General features: G+C 42.9%; 1 protein-coding gene across 5 annotated transcripts in view; it reads left to right on the top strand.

The window, feature by feature from the left end:
• Positions 1–18,358, top strand: part of LOC117402053 (cAMP-specific 3',5'-cyclic phosphodiesterase 4B) — a 218,201-nt gene that overhangs the window by 148,532 nt on the left and 51,311 nt on the right. Inside the window, exon 1 of one of the 5 annotated variants that reach the window (XM_059007872.1) lies at positions 7,854–8,692. The exons of the other annotated variants lie outside the window; for them this stretch is intronic. Within the exon in view, the coding sequence (XP_058863855.1) occupies positions 8,490–8,692 (203 nt within the window). The 5' untranslated portion in view covers positions 7,854–8,489. Of the gene's footprint in view, positions 1–7,853; positions 8,693–18,358 lie in introns of those variants that run through there. 5 annotated transcript variants of the gene reach the window in all.

Raw genomic sequence — 18,358 nt, 5'->3', positions numbered from 1 at the left:
TTAACAGCACTGACATCAGCATAAGACATGTGCTTATCTCTCGAACACGGAGCTTGCTCTTCAGTTGAATGGTAAGACGTTGGTCTTTGAACCATATGCTTCGCGGTGCACGTCCAGCCCTCCCCTCTCCACTACTCCAGCGGGTTGAGATGCTGTCTTTTACACAGTGATGGATCTACATACAAGTCCCGCTTTCAGATCGTTTGACCTGAATGTGTTGGCGCGTGAATGAACACCTTTACTCCAGGCGTTTGAACAAATCACTTTAGCAAGCAAACAGCTGCACAGGAGCCTCCCGTGCCAGTTTGGGCTCGCCGTGATGTGTTTATTATGTTCGATGCAAATGAGACCTCCGGCGCTCTGCCAGTGTGATGCACTGAAGAGATCTCATTGCGCGGCACAGGTGCTCAGCTGCATTCAATTCTGGATGTTTTGTATTCAGACACTGAGAAATTCTTTGATTTTGCGAGCGACTCTCAGGGACTGATTGTGCGCGTCCGTCTACCTGTCTGTCTGTCCCTAACAAAGCGAACACGATAACTGCCCTTGATTTTGACTTGTATCGTACAGTCCTCGCCTCCTGTAGACTTCGGATTGGATTATAATCTGTTAAACTGCTGATTTTTTTTCTACAGCTATGTTTAGGTCCTGCTTGACTATGAGGACCCTCTGTATGTACGTGTGAAAAGGAGGGGAGGCTGGGTGTTTACTGACGACCCTGCACACTGCAAACGAGCGCCTTATCCACAATGCGAAAGAGCCGGGCTGGCCTGCATTCGTGGTTATAGAGCTTTTAACCTCCTCTCATCTCACCGACAGGAGACACAGTCCATAACGGCAGTACAGCACACAACACGCTAACACGTGTAGAATTGATGGCACATACAGGCGTTCCGACTTCTAGTTGTAACATCTGTCAAATCGCTCTTCCAGTTTTTTTTAGCACCTCTGCAGACTAGATAGCAGACGCAGTGGTGTAACACCTCTCTAATGATCTCAGTCATTAGATTCACTGTGATACCCTCTCTAATGATCTGCAGTCATTAGATTCACTGTGATACCCTGGGTGATTTCTTGACATTGCTACATTAATTTAAAAAAAAAATACAGTGACTGTGTGACATCTGGTTTAAAAAGGTAGCAGCAATTAAGATCTGCCGCTGTTGAAATCCTTGACTCCAGTACGCCTCTTTCACCATTACCACCTTATTAGCACTCCTTAGTGTTTATTGCTTCTCCTGCTTGCTGGTGATCGTGGGAATGGGAGAGACACAGATAGGGTACCATCTGTTTCATGCCTCTGGGACCCACAGCAGGTGCAGCACACTATCCAGTGATGTTCAGCACCTAACGCACCTTGCTTTTTGGTATCTCCAGACCGATGTTAAGTTTCTCTGTTACCTTGACATTGCAACAAGCCGACCTGCAGAATTCTCATTCCCGCCAGCCTCCAGACGCTCTGGGGTTTAAATGTCATTGCCGTCATCTTTATGCAAATTCGCACAGAGGTTTGAAGTGAAAAAGCTCTGTTTAAAAAGCCTGGCTGTCACATGAATGATCAACTGCGAGTCCCCCTTCATTCGATAACCCGCATGGTTGAAAGACGCTGTCAGGAGTGGGGAAAAAGTGAATGTCCAAACAGAGAGTATAGTTGCCAAAAATGTCCGTATTTAATAGATAAACCCGCCCCCTATGCCAGCAATAGTATCGGGGTTATACTGCAGGTTTACAGTCCCAAACAAAAAGGTTTCACACAATAAAAATAACACAATAATGCAATCGTGCACGGACAAGCGGTCCGAGTGAGGAGTGCTGTGCAGGGGTAGTGGTGTTCTAGGATTGTTGTGCTGGCTCCGTGGCTGCAGCTCCCAAGTCGCTACCCGTCTGCAGCAACAGACAATAAACAAAAAGCACAGCTCTCCGGCGCGTTAGTGTTTCAGCGTAAGGGGCCAAACTCACGTAGCTGGGTCCCCTTTGTACCGCTAAACTCCTTCCTGTGATCAGTGTGGCGCAGCGCTCTATCCAATCATCGCTCGCAACACAGCTGATCACAATAGAGCCGTCTTACAGCTCCTGCCTCTTCCCAAGGTGCCCAGCTTCCATTTCCGTCTTAACATGGAGTCGGCCCATCCCTGTGAAGGCGTGCCTCCAACCTTACGTAGCGCCCCTCCTGGTCGGGAGGCAGATCTGCAGCTCAGATTCCTACTCTCCCGTTCACAGATGCTATAAACAACGTGCACGATCATGGTCTGAGTTCACCCTCTCGACATGCAAGGCATGGTCCCCGGTTCAAATCCCACCTCAGCCACTGACATTGTGTGACCCTGAGCAAGTCACTTAACCTCCTTGTGCTCCGTCTTTCGGGCGAGACGTAATTGTAAGTGACTCTGCAGCTGATGCATAGCTCACACACCCTAGTCTCTGTAAGTCGCCTTGGATAAAGGTGTCTGCTAAATAAACAAATAATAATAATATATTAATCTGCCAAACCTTACTTGGGGAACTGCTTACTTGCGCAGTTTACTGGAGCTCTCTTCTGCATTGTACAACTTAAAGTATCAGGGTTGTTAACAATGAAAAGAAAAATGACAGGCACGTGGATTAAGCAGTTGTAGCAGCACGTGGGGACGTGGAACGCTATATTTTTCGGAACCTCGCTACTTACTCCTTAAGATCCACACATTTTATTAAACAGGATGTTCCCATGCAGGGTATCAGGGTATTTTGGTCGTCGCTCATTTCAGTTTGCAGCAGCCAACGACTGGAATGAGTTTCAACAAAAGATCAAATTAGAAAGGTTCATATCTGAGGCTGCTTTTAGCCTCAGGGACGACTCATTGCTGACTGTACCTGCTAAGTTGCTGCGCACACGCACACGCACACGCACGCACTCGCACACACACACGCACACACACTCACAAAAGTAAAGCAGCGTTAGCAAAACAGCAGCACCTCCCCCTCCTTAATGAATAGAGAGCATTGCTGTGACCGCAGCAGAAGACCCGAGTGTGAAATCCTGTCATTCAGAATTGCTCAAGGGCATGTAGGATTTGTGCTTGTCAGACTTGGAAGGGAACAGCATGTGTTCTTGTAAATACGTTTTTTATAACAGCCGTCGAGGTCAAATTTTGTGTTCGCCCACCTAGAGGGTACACACACGCTAGTCTCGCAGTCAGGACAGCTGTTGTGATTTCAGCGTTGCATTTGAGTGTATCGCAGCCTGGCGCTTGGCCTGTCCTTTCCAGGCACTCGGTGCAGCCTCAAAACTTCCATTGACGTCTCTCTCAGCGGGCGCTCCCTGGAGAGGCTGGTAAGCGTTTGCAATGGCTCTGCTCTGATCTCTCAGTGCAGATCCCAGCTCAGGCTGTGCAGTGGACACTCACTCTGCCCCTGTCTCTTTACAGCATGTCTCTCTCTCTCTCTGTCGCACTCAGGGTTCATGATGCGTACGGCTGCATTAGCAGGGCTCCCAGCGCGGGGGCATGTCTGTTTGGAGATGTGCAGCTGAACTGCTAGTCAGTGTGAGCATGCCAGCTATAAATAACAGCACGCCCCACCCCCCTAAACTCCCTTTAGCAGTTTTGTTTTAAAGAGACAGCTAGCGCCCGTGTTACCGAACCATTATGTTTGTTTGTTTTTAAAGTCACCACCTGGCACAGAAGGAAACACCAGGTATTATAAATCTGAGGATTACATTCCAGCCTCTTATCTTCTGTATATGTAAGATGTCTAGTAAAGTAGTTCCTGGGTACAATTATTATTTATTTCTTAGCAGACACCCTTATTCAGGGCGACTTACAATCATTACAAGATATCACATTATTTTTACATACAATTACATTATTTTTTACACAGTATTTTTACATACAAATACCCATTTATACAGTTGTGTTTTTACTGGAGCAATCTAGGTAAAGTACCTTGCTCAAGGGTACAGCAGCAGTGTCCCCCCACCTGGGATTGAACACACGACCCTCCGGTCAAGAGTCCAGAGCCCTAACCACTACTCCACACTGTTTTCCCTATCACCTGTTAGTCCCTAAACACAAATCCAACACCCAATCTGGCACAGCAGCTAGGGAAATGTGTTATTTCGGCAACATCCGTGGTTGTCTGTAACTGGTGATTTGCAGTAATAGAGACAAATAAAAGTGACATCTTGCGAACAGCAGGGAATCTCACTTCACAGGCTGCTTCACTAGCGATAGAAAGCTTTGTTTTTCCATTCGGGTGTAAAGCACAGAGCGCTGATATGAGACTGCAGAAATGTTGCCAGCCAGCCTAAGACTCACGGGAAGCGGTTTTCAATTTCAAAAACACAGAGGCACATTTTCTTTTTTTATTTCTTAGCAGACGCCCTTATCCAGCGCGACTTACAATTGTTACAAGATATCACATTATTTTTACATACAATTACCCATTTATACAGTTGGGTTTTTACTGGAGCAATCTAGGTAAAGTACCTTGCTCAAGGGTACAGCAGCAGTGTCCCCCACCTGGGATTGAACCCACGACCCTCCGGTCAAGAGTCCAGAGCCCTAACCACTACTCCACCCGGCTGCCCCTACTTCTTAGAGGAGTAAGGCCAGGGTTGTGGTATTAACCTGTTTGAGGAATAGGCTACTTGTAATTGGAGCATTTTTAACTGGCATCTACCTGTCCTGTTTGAATGTTCTCTTTAACTTGTTATGATAACTTACTCTCATTTTGTCAACCGCAAAAACTCTAAATGTAACTCTGCAAATACAGCCTTTCGGATGCTTTTATGACGTCTGAATATAAAATCAAAAACGGAACTCTAAACATGATAAGATTTCGTGGTGTTTTCCTCCCCACAGTGATGATCAAGCTCCATTTTCTGTGTGTTGAGCTTCATAGCTGGTATGAAATTTCACTGCTCTGATTGCAGGCGCGTCTAACTTGACTGCACTGTGACTGAGTGTAATGGAGCACATTTTGCACTGGGACAAATGCTTATTGTAATTCTATTCAAGCTTCTGCGATACAAAGGCACAGTGTCTCCTAGGCTGTTACAGTAAAGAAAATATTCATCACGCTATTGAGGGGGGGCAGTCCAGTGTTAAAAACCTACAGTTTCTCTTTCTGGAGCTATTGCACACCTCTTTATGCACTTGGACTGCAAACCATAGATAAGGGCGCCACCTGCTGGCTAGTCTGTAGTATTGCAGTCGAGTGGAGCTTTTTGCATGATCTCTTCTCCACTGTAGAGTAACAGTGATAATGCAGCTGCGAGCCTTCAGGCAGCCATAACCACGTGAATACCAATGCTGACGCCAGCTTAGATGACATGAGTGACAGTAAACAGACAGTAAACTTAATGCTTACAAAAGATAAACGCAGAGAGCAGTTGTTTTGACACGGTGACCGTCAGAGCATGGATGTGGTCAATGAAATGTCTTTTCCTGTGGTTTTGTGTTTCAGTCTCACTGTTCTTTTTTGCACAGATATTTACACTGCGTCTTCGTGTGGAGAGCCGGTTCCAGTGCTGGTGTTGTCCAGTTATAATGAACAGTTCCACTGCCCCATTGTTTTAATCAATGATTCTGAGCATTGCCACACACTGTGTCTGTTTTACTTCGTGTTTAGAATCTTTAGCCTAAGCATTTATAATTGAAGATAATATTTTGGCCTTGCCTTCCCAATACCTTACAGTGCTTTTACAATGCTTATTTATGCTTTTCAATTTGTCCTTGTGCTTTACAGTGTGTCCCTGTGCTTTACAATACTTTACAATGTGTACCTATGCTTTACAATACTTTACAATGTCTCCCTGTGCTTTACAATATGTCCTTAAGCTTTACACAATGACACTCCCAAGGCAAGTTAGTGCTTTTCTCATAAAGTCGCTTCAGTGCTTCATTTTTCTAATGACTGATTTTAATAAACGATGACCAAGGACATGCTGTTTAATATGCCACACCAATCTCATGCACTGCAAATGTGCTTCTGTTGCAAGCCAGAGGCTCTGCAGCTTGAACCACAGTGTGGCTTTGTAGAAATACACAAGAAGAAGCTAAAACCACTTAAAAGCTTGTTTTGCGGTGGTTTCGAGTATCCTGCGCTTGTAAAAGTTTACCACGGTAAATCCGTAACTCTCCCAACTTGACTTCGCCAAATTTTCCACCTTACGGGAGGGTTAACAGTTTTACCTTCATGAGTTTATGCAGTGTGAACATATCTGCTGGAACAGCGCGAGTATCTCCTCCAGCCAGTCACTTATCGGAGAGGCACAGAGCTGGAGATGGGCTGATTAACGAGATCTCTTTTCTAGATTGTCAGGTGCTTCGTCCTTTTGCGTTTCTGCCTTGATGTCTGCGTGCGACTCCCCCAGTTGCTTGGACTCAAAGCCGTTGTCTAAACATGCTGTCCATTTTTACATATTGATTCTCATTGCAATGTGATGCCTGGGCTGCACAGTGGTTTGTTACCACCTGCAGTGCTGAGTGGGTGCGTGCCATTTCATTGCCATCCCAATGTAACTGGAAGCAAAACTTGAACCGAAAAAATAAGTTCTGTATTTCCAGTGACTTTAGCAGTCTGTTTTATGACCATTATGATGACGATGTAGCTGCAGAACTCAGCGAATCCCTGGAATCACTGCGAATTCCACGGGAGGCTGCAAATTCCACGATTTCCGAGGAATTCCGTTATCTACGGATTTAGATTGCCTCTAATTATTACCCCTTTAACAGAGCCTTTAATTTCATGTAGCATGATTTAGTGATCAGTGAAACTACAGCTATGGACAAAAGTTTTGCATCACCTAGATTAGGATTAAGACATAATTTATGAACATAATTTAGATCTTTTATTTAACATCATGTGATCAAATAAACAACAAAATGATATTGCAAAAGCCTGGGAGCCTTAATAGCAGTACAGTAGTATTTCATGTTAGATTTCGAAATGCCACATTTTTCAATTTGTGTCAGTTTTTTTGTTAAGTGTATATATAAAACTACAAAGCAGCATCTAATTCAATATCTTAACATTATTCAGCAGGTTTGCATTTGACTTTATGAAGCAAAATATGTCAATTCTATAGGGTGATGCAAAACGTTTGACCAGAGCTGTACAGTGTGTGAGAGCTGCGTTACCTCCCTGTGGAGTACTAGTAGTTGTAGACAAGCAGTCTTGGTTTGAAGTTGTTGTTTTCTTCGTAACATTTTTTTTTTTAATCTCTCTCCTTCCTGTTTCGCTGGTATTGGCTGTGAATCGGGAGGATATTTGTTCACCCTCAGATAAGCAGAGTGAGTGATGCGTGGGGTAGCGCGTTTAGAAATGTGGGCTTGTTAGTTTGTTGGCAAGCTGGCTTGCTTTCTTTGTTGGCAATAAACTTTTAAAAGCAGGAACTTACTGTGGTATGCCTAAACAACTAGACCAGTATCTAAGAAACAGGAAGTAACTTTAATGTTGGCGATTCTGGACTGCTTTTTCAAATGCACAGTTAACTTTTAACACAGAGGAACTAGTTGCTGCATTTTGATTTTTTTTTTTTTAATTACCGCAGAACGAAACAAACAAACCTTTATTTTATTTTTTTGGGGGGAGTTTGTTTTTTTTTGCTAGTGGTTTGGTCCTGGACAAACCCAAAACCAAACAAATACACATTCTTTTAAATCTTTTTTTTTTTTTTTGTGCAATAACTTGGATCCCACAACGATTTCCTCAAAGTCCTAGGACCCAGGGGTGTGTGTGTGTGCACTCGTGTTTTTTAAAGCTGTATCTATCAGGGCTGGAATGAGAACACAGCCGTATTAGAATGTCTTAGGGCCGTCTGTTCAGTCGTTTGGCTTCTCTCTCTCTTTCTCTCTCTTGACCAGCTCGCAGCCTGGGGAATAAGCTATCAAGCTATAAAAGGAAATGAAGGCAAGCCAAGCCTTTATCTGATTTGAGCATTTCTTTAGTTTCCTCTGTTAACAAGATAACTGAAGGTGACCTTGATTGCACTGCAGTTTACTTTTGCTCTGCATAGTTCCTACTGAGAGAAGACTTTATAATCGCATTGCTATCATACTTGGATAAAACAAGGACATTTTTTGGGAGTGCTTTTTTTGGGCACACGTTGTTTTGTTGTCTTTTTTTGTTGTTGATAGCTTCTGTCTGATTTCAGAAATAGCAGTTATTTATGGAAACAAGCGTTGGCTGCTAACAAACATCAGTACGGATAACTGTGATCATTTTCATTTGTTTAAAATCACGAATAAAGTCTGGAGAACTCAGCGAACTACACAAGAACAACAGATTGCATCATCTGTGGTAGACGTTTAGCCTGATCGCATCAAATACATTGAACAGTCTACTAAAGAGTTTGCCTCGTCAACAAGCAGACTTTTCTGGGGTTTTGTTTTTACGCAATTCCTGCACGCTTTCAAGAAAGGACTGAAGCAGCTGCTGCTTCTTGCACAGCGCTTTCCGGACCGTGGCCGAGAGACCGCTTTGTGAAGGGGAAGAGGTTTGTGCTGTCGATGGCTCACAGGAGGCTGAAGCATCAGCTCACGCTGGGCAAGCTGCCTTTGCTTGAGCCCCAGGAGGATGAGAACACCTTCATGCCGGGCTCCGTGCCCCTGCCATCCCCCCTTTCCCCACGCAACTCCACCGCTCTCTTCAGACGCATGAAGCTCAACCGCAGTATCCAGGAGTTCAGGAAGTCCGTCAGTCTGCACTACTGGTAAGACCCCCAATGGGCAAGTGTGTAGTAATTGTAATACATGATGAGAGGCGTTGGTCCACAGTGGAAAATCAGGGATTGTTTACCAGTTACAGTAACTTGCAGTTACTTGTAATTAGATTACATTTTAGATTACTTTTTGCAGTATGGTGTATTTTTTTATTATTATTATTATTATTATTATTCTAAAAATGTATTTTTGACAAGAAATCTGATTACTTTTCAGGGCCAACAGTAATGGAGATTATTGACAAGTAATCGGATTACTTTTCAGGGTCGAAAGTAATGGCGATTACTTTGTGTTGCTTCAGTTGGAAGTCTTGCAGGCATCTTTGTGCAAAAAAGACCCCTTTCTTACTCAACATCTTGATTTCTGTATCAAATAATTTATTTATTTCTGTCTTACAAGAATTAAAACTAAGATACTGGCCAGAAAAACTCAAGAGTAAAACTTTTCATGCTGGTCATGCTATCCATTATTATTATTATTATTATTATTAATTTCTTAGCAGATGCCCTTATCCAGGGCGACTTACAATTGTTACAAGATATCACATTATTTTTTACATTTAATTACATTATTTTTTACACATTATTTTTACATACAATTACCCATTTATACAGTTGGGTTTTTACTGGAGCAATCTGGGTAAAGTACCGTGCTCAAGGGTACAGCAGCAGTGTCCTCCACGGGAATTGAACCCACAACCCTCCGGCCAAGCGTCCAGAGCCCTGACCACTACTCCACACTGCTGCCCTTATCTGTGTGTTGTTTCAATACACACGTCACGATCCTCCAATTTAAGACGCAGGCTGTTTTTTGAGAAGAAGAAATTGGTTTAAAAAGTGAGTTTTAAATTCGAAGGAATACAGTACACGTTAGGTACATTGTAACTATGCATAATAACATTGTAATGATGTGTAAGTGCACATGCATTTACTAAGCAACTCCTCTGTAAATACACAGTCATTAGAGACGCTTCATGTAAAGCGATACCTTATGTATACCATGGTATGTTTGCCAGTGGGTATGCATTTATTTACAAGCTGCTTTGACGATAGCCTTGTTTGGTTGCCCTGTTCGCAGAGATAAGAGATTAAGCCTGTTTCTAATTGTGGTTTGCATTTTCTGTCATAACAACGCAGCAAATACACAACGTCGTAGGTCAATGATTAAAACATTTTAACTTAACATTTGAGTGGGATAATAAGGTGGTTAGGGAGAAAACAAACCTTCTACAAGTGCCCCATAGTAAAAGCACAGCAAAGTGTAATAAAGCACAGTGAAAGCATGGGCAAGCATTGTAAAGCACAGAGAGGTATGGTAAAGCATAGGGAAGCATTGTAAAGCACAGAGAGGTCTGGTGAAGCATAGGGAAGCATTGTAAAGCACAGAGAGGTCTGGTAAAGCATAGGGAAGCATTGTAAAGCACAGAGAGGTCTGGTAAAGCATAGGGAAGCTTATAAAGCACAGAGAGGTCTGGTAAAGCATAGGGAAGCATTGTAAAGCACAGAGAGGTCTGGTAAAGCATAGGGAAGCATTGTAAAGCACAGAGAGGTATGGTAAAGCATAGGGAAGCATTGTAAAGCACAGAGAGGTGTGGTAAAGCATATTTAAAAAACAGGGTAAACTACCCCTTATAAAAGTCTCCCAGGGTAAAAGCATAGCAAAGTGTAATAAAGCACAGTGAAAGCATGGTAAGGCATGGGCAAGCATTGTAAAGCACAGAGAGGTAAGTGCATAGAATGACCATGGGGAAAATGATTGTGCAATTTAAAAGAGCTGTCCTGTTTTAATGTGTCTTATTTAACTATGTATTAAAACCTGTAGTATACAGTGGTTTGTAAGATACAAGCAGCTTTTCTCTCACTCAAGGTCACCAGCCAGCAAGTCCTGCTTGTGGGGAGTCAGCACTGACCGCTCGCTTGTGGGACGTGGATATCAGCTTCTATCACACAGCACCGTTTTGCATCACCCTAGAACTTAAGATAGATACATAATAAAAATAAAAACTGTATGAACATCATTTAGATTTTTTATTTAACATCATGTAATCAAATGGTGGCAATCATGTTAGATTTAAAGTTTATGGAAAACTGCAATGCGGTGTGCAATTCAATATGTTAACGTATCATTATTCAGCAGGTTTCATTCGACTTTATGAAGCAAAATTAGGTATAATTCTATAGGCTGTTGCAAAACTTTCAGCCATAGCTGTGCTGCATATGTTAAAATATGTAGTTTAATAAGAATCATTAAAATGGATATGGCAGTGTTCAATCAACGGCTTGCTGGGAACTCAGAAACAGAAATATCAGAAAGCTAGCAACACTCTTTTAAACAAAAGTTTCAGTTAACATAACCGTTCAGTGCAATCAGACGCAGTGGTTAATCCTAGATCATTTCCATGTAAAATAGTCAGTTTTTGCTTCACTGCCTATGTTCTCCGTAGAATTTGCATGTCGTCTTCATAATTTAATGGACCCAGAAGTCAATGACAGATTTTTCAAAAGCTGAACGTTTTCACTCACGTACAATAAAAGAAAACAAAAAAACAAGCAGAACAATCCTTTTAAGCTCCGAGCCCATTAAAAAAGGATTCCTTCCAGACACCATTTCAAAGTTTTAAGCATCTTAAAACAGAGCGATAATTCCTAAATGTGTTTTTTAAGTGTTCGTTAAGAACCTGAAATTGCTTCTTAGCTCCCTAATTTTATAATTCTCGTTCTGGCTCGCACTGTAATAGAACAGCTTGTCATGAATAATAAACAGATGTACTTTGCACATTCAAGTTTTTTACTTGTAATATTAGGAACATTCTCTTAGGGGGGTGAGGGAGGGAGGGAGCAGTTCAGTCTCCATGCCTCAAGCCTGCCCTGGACTGGAGGGAGCACCCTTTCTCTTAGGGGGTAAGGGAGGGAGGGAGCAGTTCAGTCTCCATGCCTCAAGCCTGCCCTGGACTGGAGGGAGCACCCTTTCTCTTAGGGGGGTGAGGGAGGGAGGGAGGGAGCAGTTCAGTCTCCATGCCTCAAGCCTGCCCTGGACTGGAGGGAGCACCCTTTCTCTTAGGGGGGTGAGGGCGGGAGGGAGCAGTTCAGTCTCCATGCCTCAAGCCTGTCCTGGACTGGAGGGAGCACCCTTTCTCTTAGGGGGGTGAGGGAGGGAGGGAGCAGTTCAGTCTCCATGCCTCAAGCCTGTCCTGGACTGGAGGGAGCACCCTTTCTCTTAGGGGGGTGAGGGAGGAAGCAATTCAGTCTCCATGTGTCAAGACTAGAATATTGAATGATCTGTGTTCATGAGATTTTCTGGCTCTGTTCTTGCCTGGGCCAACTGTGCTGAATTATGTTGTGGTTTTGAGCCCAGTATCATTTGCATCGGTGCACGGTTTCCCCTCACACCAGTGAAGGTCAAACACTTGCAAGCATCAGTTGTTTGCCATAAAAAAAGAAAAAAAAAACTACATTTTTAAAAATCTACTGTGTTTTTTGTTTTTTTTTTAAAGAAGGATTGAAAGGTCTCATTGCATCAACACCAAAGAGACTGCACTGGACAGTGTCACAGTAGAATATGTAAAAGATGCAAAAGGGGGGGGGGAACCAAAAAGAAAAAAAAAAGAAATTGTTCTCTAAAGTGTTGCTTAACCTCCTCGACACAGACGTCTGGCTTTTAAAGGTTTATCTAACAGCCTGAAATAGAAGTGACAGCTGTGCTTTTTGACTGTTCTGTCCAGTCCTGTTGTCATTGAAGCGTTGCTGTGATTAATGTCGCGCACAGATACACGCACGCACACACGCACGCACACATGCGTTTGTCAACTACTGTACACTTGTTTTTGATTTTTCTGTCACTTTGCTCTGAAAGGGAGGCTCTTATACTCTCTGAACAGCCTCCCCTGCTCGGTGGAGCAGAGAAAGAGAAAGGGAGGCTCGTATACTCTCTGAACAGCCTCCCTCTGCTTTGTGCTGGTAGAGCAGAGTAAGAGTAAGAGAAAGAGAAAGGGAGGCTCTTATACTCTCTGAACAGCCTCCCTCTGCTCTGTGCTGGTGGAGCAGAGAAAGAGAAAGGGAGGCTCTTATACTCTCTGAACAGCCTCCCTCTGCTCTTTGCTGGTGGAGCAGAGAAAGAGAAAGGGAGGCTGTTATACTCTCTGAACAGCCTCCCTCTGCTCTTTGCTGGTGGAGCAGAGAAAGAGAGGCTCTTATACTCTCTGAACCCCACTGCGTTTCTGCAATGCGTGTTAACTATTTCAAAGCCTTAGGTAGCAGTCCTGCTTTCATTTGGCAGGCGTGTGTTAGCAGAGGAAGCTCCACAGTGCATCTGGCGAAAGGCCAGGCTTTTAGTCTCTGTGAGTCACAAAAAGGGGATCTTGAAAAGCTGCATCTTGGTTTCGTGTGAAAACAGCCCCTTGGCGAGAAACCACAAACACAATCATTTGTTACTTTTTTGTATTTAGCAGTGTGAAAAAGAAACACTGATACCATCAATTGTATTATCCTTACTGAGGCTGAAGCTTGAACTCGTGAGATCATGTTTTATCGAAGTCTGTTGAATACAATGCAGAAACCGCATGAGCCAGGCTTTCAACTGTTTTTAGCAAGCACAGTTTAACCTTAAATAATACTCTTATAAAAACAGTCCTTAAAATAAAAAAAATAAAAAGACTTCCTTAAAACGATTTTTAAAATGAATAGGGGACCATACTGTAATCAGGATAAACGATGCGTAGCATTCAAAAAGCAAAACTGTGTGCTGTGTGCACAGTGTGAATTGAACAAAAACAAACTCAGTGTGCACTTATAACTCGGTTGCCACCAGATGGCACTATTCTCTCAAAGAAAAATCTGACGCAAAAGGTGACTGTAATCATAATGCAGTGCAAATTAGATTAATCAATCAGGACTGGGCTTGAAACTGTCCCAATGTAATGTTTAATTTTACATGTACATGTATAATCCATTCTTCCATAGTTTTGCCAACAGAGTACAGATTGGCAGTCCATATGAAACAGTTTGTGTACCCTCATCCCATCCCAATTCCAGACACAAATGCATCGAACACTATCACTGTAAAACACAAATTATAAAAAGTACCATTTTTTGTTGTTGATTTCCATTTCTTCCCATGTTCGTTGTTCTAAAATAGAAGCAAGTAAAGTGATTTTAAAAAGTACACATTGAATGAATAAGTGGGACAATTACATAACTTCAGGAGCCAAGCAAAAGAAAGTCGGAAATGCTGATGTGTTTGGGAAAGTCGTTTTGGCATTTCCAGGACTTTCACACTAGACTGGCCCCTGCTGATAACTGTTTACAGGAAACCCAGCTGAACTGCCACTTCCCAAATATACTTAAAAGGAAAGCACCATCCATATTTGTCAAAACAACAGTTTCTTTTGGATCCACTACCCAAACTCTCTTTGAATTATGAGAGACCCCTGTTCTCGTTCTCTGTTCAATTGTAGAGGGAATTATAACATTCCTCATATTTTGTTTTCCCCCTGAAAGGCGCAGAAATAAATTCTGCCTTAAAAATAGCTCATGACATGGTTGACAGTAAACGAAGCAACAAATTTCCTGGAATGTTGTTTTTTTTTTTCCATGATGGCACATGTCCGGTTGGTCAGAAAGTTCTGTTTCAGTCAGGTTAACACCCTCGATTTCGCTCTCAGGAATCCTAGTATCTGTTAAATGTATCGCTTTCCTGCCAATTGAAATCCGACCAATGAGACTTCAGATCAGTGGTGCAGTCAAGCCAGAACTCGCATAATAAGCCAGCTGAGTCACATGTTTCGCATCTCCTGCACAACTGTCTGATTCAGTCAATAAAAAAGCATGTTAGGAACTACTTCTGTTATCAACAGCTTCTTTAAGAAAGCTGAAAATGCTGACGAACACGACAGCAACAGACTACGACTGTGGACACAAACGAAGCCACTGACACACACAGGCACGTCAATAACTTAAAGCATTCTGACAAGATGGAGACGGACACTTTATGGAAACATCAGATTATTATTATTATTTATTTCTTAGCAGGGCGACTTACAATTGTTACAAGATATCACATTATTTTTACATACAATTACCCATTTATACAGTTGGGTTTTTACTGGAGCAATCTAGGTAAAGTACCTTGCTCAAGGGTACAGCAGCAGTGTCCCCCACCTGGGATTGAACCCACGACCCTCCGGTCAAGAGTCCAGAGCCCTAACCACTACTCCACACTGCTGGCCCAGATGAATGCATGACCTATTATATGTGTCACTAGAAGTTCAGTATTCAGCTCTGGGCAAAAGTTTTGCCTCACCCTATAGAATTAACTAATCTTGCTTCATAAAGTCGAATGAAAGCTGCTGAATAATGTTAACATTTTGAATTACACACCGTTTTGTAGTTTTCCGTATACTTAACACAAAAATGTGACATTTCAAAATCTAACATGAAACACTGTACTACTATCATGACTGGCAGTAGACGTTTGCAATATCATTTTGTATTTTCTTTGATTCCATGATAAGTAAAAAAATCAAAATTATGTTTATATATATATATGTCTCAATCCAAAAATTCTAGGTGATGCAAAACTTTTGGCCACAGCTGTGCAAATAAAATTCAAACTCATATAATAATAATAATTCCTGTTTAAGAAAATCGATATTTTTGTGGCTTTCCGATACCTTCAGATTTAGGTCTGGCTGTGTGGTCCAGTGGTTAAAGAAAAGGGCTTGTAACCAGGAGGTCCCCGGTTCAAATCCCACCTCAGCCACTGACTCACTGTGTGACCCTGAGCAAGTCACTTCACCTCTTTGTGCTCCGTCTTTCGGGTGAGAAGTAGTTGTAAGTGACTCTGCAGCTGATGCATAGTTCACACACCCTAGTCTCTGTAAGTCGCCTTGGATAAAGGCGTCTGCTAAATAAACAAATAATAATAACACAAGACCCTTGGGTACACCACTGCTTCAGGTCACACTGAAACACAGCTGGGAAATGCTTTCTTCACCCTCCACAGGGTGTACAGGTACAGTTTTCAGAAAAACAAGGAATCAAAGCGCAGTCGGACGCTCCCTTCAGCTTGCATAGATTTTGTCATAAACAAGTAGTATGCTTGAGATGCTGAAGAAAACTGACAGACCAGACGTCTTCACACATTACCTCAGAGCATCTCTCAACCACAACCAGGACAGAGGTTGAGAGAATGCAGACTATAACAGACCCTACTTGTCAGTAGCTGCTGCTGATTTAAGAGATTTTTTAAGTTGCGGGAAATTGTTTGTGTGGATTTTGGGGGGTGGGGTCTGTTTTTTTCTGAAGAAGACTATTTCTGGTAAACGAAGAGGCTGCAGGAAAGGTTTGAAACGATTTGTCATCGCTAGACCATTGCCTAGCTTCCAATAGCATTGCAGGAGCACCAAGAAAAACAGTACTACACAGACGCACAGTCGGGCACTTCGCACAGCAGTTGCCTTGAATGAACTATCTCTGCGGGTTATATGCCCCAGAGAAACAGGTCTAGGCAGCTGGCACCAATTTATAATTATTACCAACTGCCAAAACGATTAACAGTTTACAAATGCAATAATCAAAAAAATTAACACAAGTTTGCACGTGTATTTTGGCCCGATAGAATGTTTTTAATCAATTATTCACATTTTTGTGTAACTGCATTCCTTTTTGTTTTAGATTTTGCTCTTCTTGGTACACAACACTCTCTCTCTCTCTCTCTCTCTCTCTCTCTCTCTCTCTCTCTCTCTCACTCACTCACTCACTCACTCACTCACTCACTCACTCTCTCACTCACTCACTCACTCACTCACTCACTCACTCACTCACTCACTCACTCACTCACTCACTCACTCACTCACTCACTCACTCACTCACTCACTCACTCACTCACTCACTCACTCACTCACTCACTCACTCACTGTGTGGTCCAGTAGTTAAAGAAAAGGGCTTGCAACCAGGACGTCCCCGGTTCAAATCCCACCTCAGCCACTGACTCATTGTGTGCTAAATAAACAAATGATAATTAATTATATATATATACACATTTTTTTATCATGTCTCAATCCTAAAATTCTAGGTGATGCAAAACTTTTGGCCACAGCTGTAAGCGTGTTTGCTTGCATTAGCAGATGCCCTCCTCAAGTGCCACTGTGTGTGCTGGAGGCTTATCAGCACTCATTAACCAGCAAGCTGCGAGACGAATCGATCACAGATCGAAAAAGTAACACATAGAAAGCTGTTGCTAAGCGCTTCCTCCCTCCCAGGAAGCAGCCTGATTCTGCTCAAAGACACAAATCTGTAGCTTGCCTTGGTCACTAATGCCGAGGGGATACAGACCTGGATGTTATGTGCTCCCCACTCGCCAACAAAACGCTGCGTCTGTCCACCCAAAGAGGGGTCTACAAGAAGTGCCCCCTGATGGGAGGGTCGCCCCGGGCTGTGCACCGTCCCATAGACATCGTCCAGCGCAGGAGGTAACGTCAGAGTGCAGGGATTGGTACCGCTTCTCGCATGATTGGGACGCTCACAAATTTGGTCAGAGGTACAGGTGCTGTTCTTGAATGTTCTAGATTCTCTGCCCTCGATGATTCACTGTTTTTTTTTTTGCAGTCAGGTAGAGAAAAAACGAGAGACTACAGTGTACAGTACTGTTGATTTTGTTTTTCGTTCTTTTTCTTTAGCTGCACTGCAAATTATTTGATTGAAAAGCTGAAGTTATCGTTTTGATTGCTTTCATTGGAGGTACGGGTACATTCCATTAAGATCTGTAGGACTGAAAGCCACCTTGTTAATACGCCATGCTTTTGTCTGCACAGTTTCTTCTTCTTCTGGTGTGCTGCAAATTATTTTCTGTCTTATTTTTGCAAGGAGGCGCACGAAACAGGGTTTCAAATGTACTGACTGGTTGGATCCGGTCATTCTAAATTGTCAGTTTCCACCTCGTGATGCTCGAGTCGCTCTCAAATGTATTTTAAGAAGAAAGCGTTTGTGTACCTTTATAGGTAGCGTTTGTCTATTTTAAATAATCCAAGAGCTGGACGGTTTGTTAGAGATATTATTAAGCCATTAATGACTTTGAGACTCCTCGTAGCTAAAGGCACTGTACTGTGATGCTGTTGCGTCTGTCTCGGCAGGATTCGATAAGCTAAATTGTCTACAGAGTCTTTTGACTGCAAAGGAAGTTGTTAAAACTATAACGGTCGTGTGTAGGACTGGGACTGCTTCTCCTCATCGCACCGCACGAATCCTGCTGGCCAGGCTACCAGTGAGCTCAGAGCGGACACCTGCAGGGCTTGTCCTCCAGGGGGCGGTAGCTCGCTGACATCCGCTCTCGAGTTCCTGAGTTCATTTCTCATCCATTCTTCCTTAGTTTCAGTAGTGAAAGAGTTTCCACATGTCAGCGCATCCCTTGAGAGACTAGAGCTCCATTAGAGTCATCAGAGTTCAAGAAAAACGTCTGATTATTTTAAGGAGGCAGTCTCCCACAATCACTGTTACAGTACATTTACCCTATATGGTCTCTGCTTAACACGGTCCTGCATAGTTTAGGATGTCATGAACCCTACTTTATAAGAAACCACCCAGAAACAAAGTTTCAAGGACAAGCTTTCTCAAAACCTTTAGAAGCCTGCTTGCAGCTTTGCCACCTTGTGAGCGGAGTAC

Source organism: Acipenser ruthenus, chromosome 36 (assembly GCF_902713425.1).
Source record: "Acipenser ruthenus chromosome 36, fAciRut3.2 maternal haplotype, whole genome shotgun sequence".
In the NCBI taxonomy this organism is placed as follows: Eukaryota; Metazoa; Chordata; class Actinopteri; order Acipenseriformes; family Acipenseridae; genus Acipenser; species Acipenser ruthenus.
Note: the sequence above shows the minus strand (reverse complement) of the source record. Positions and strands in the feature narration are given on the sequence as shown.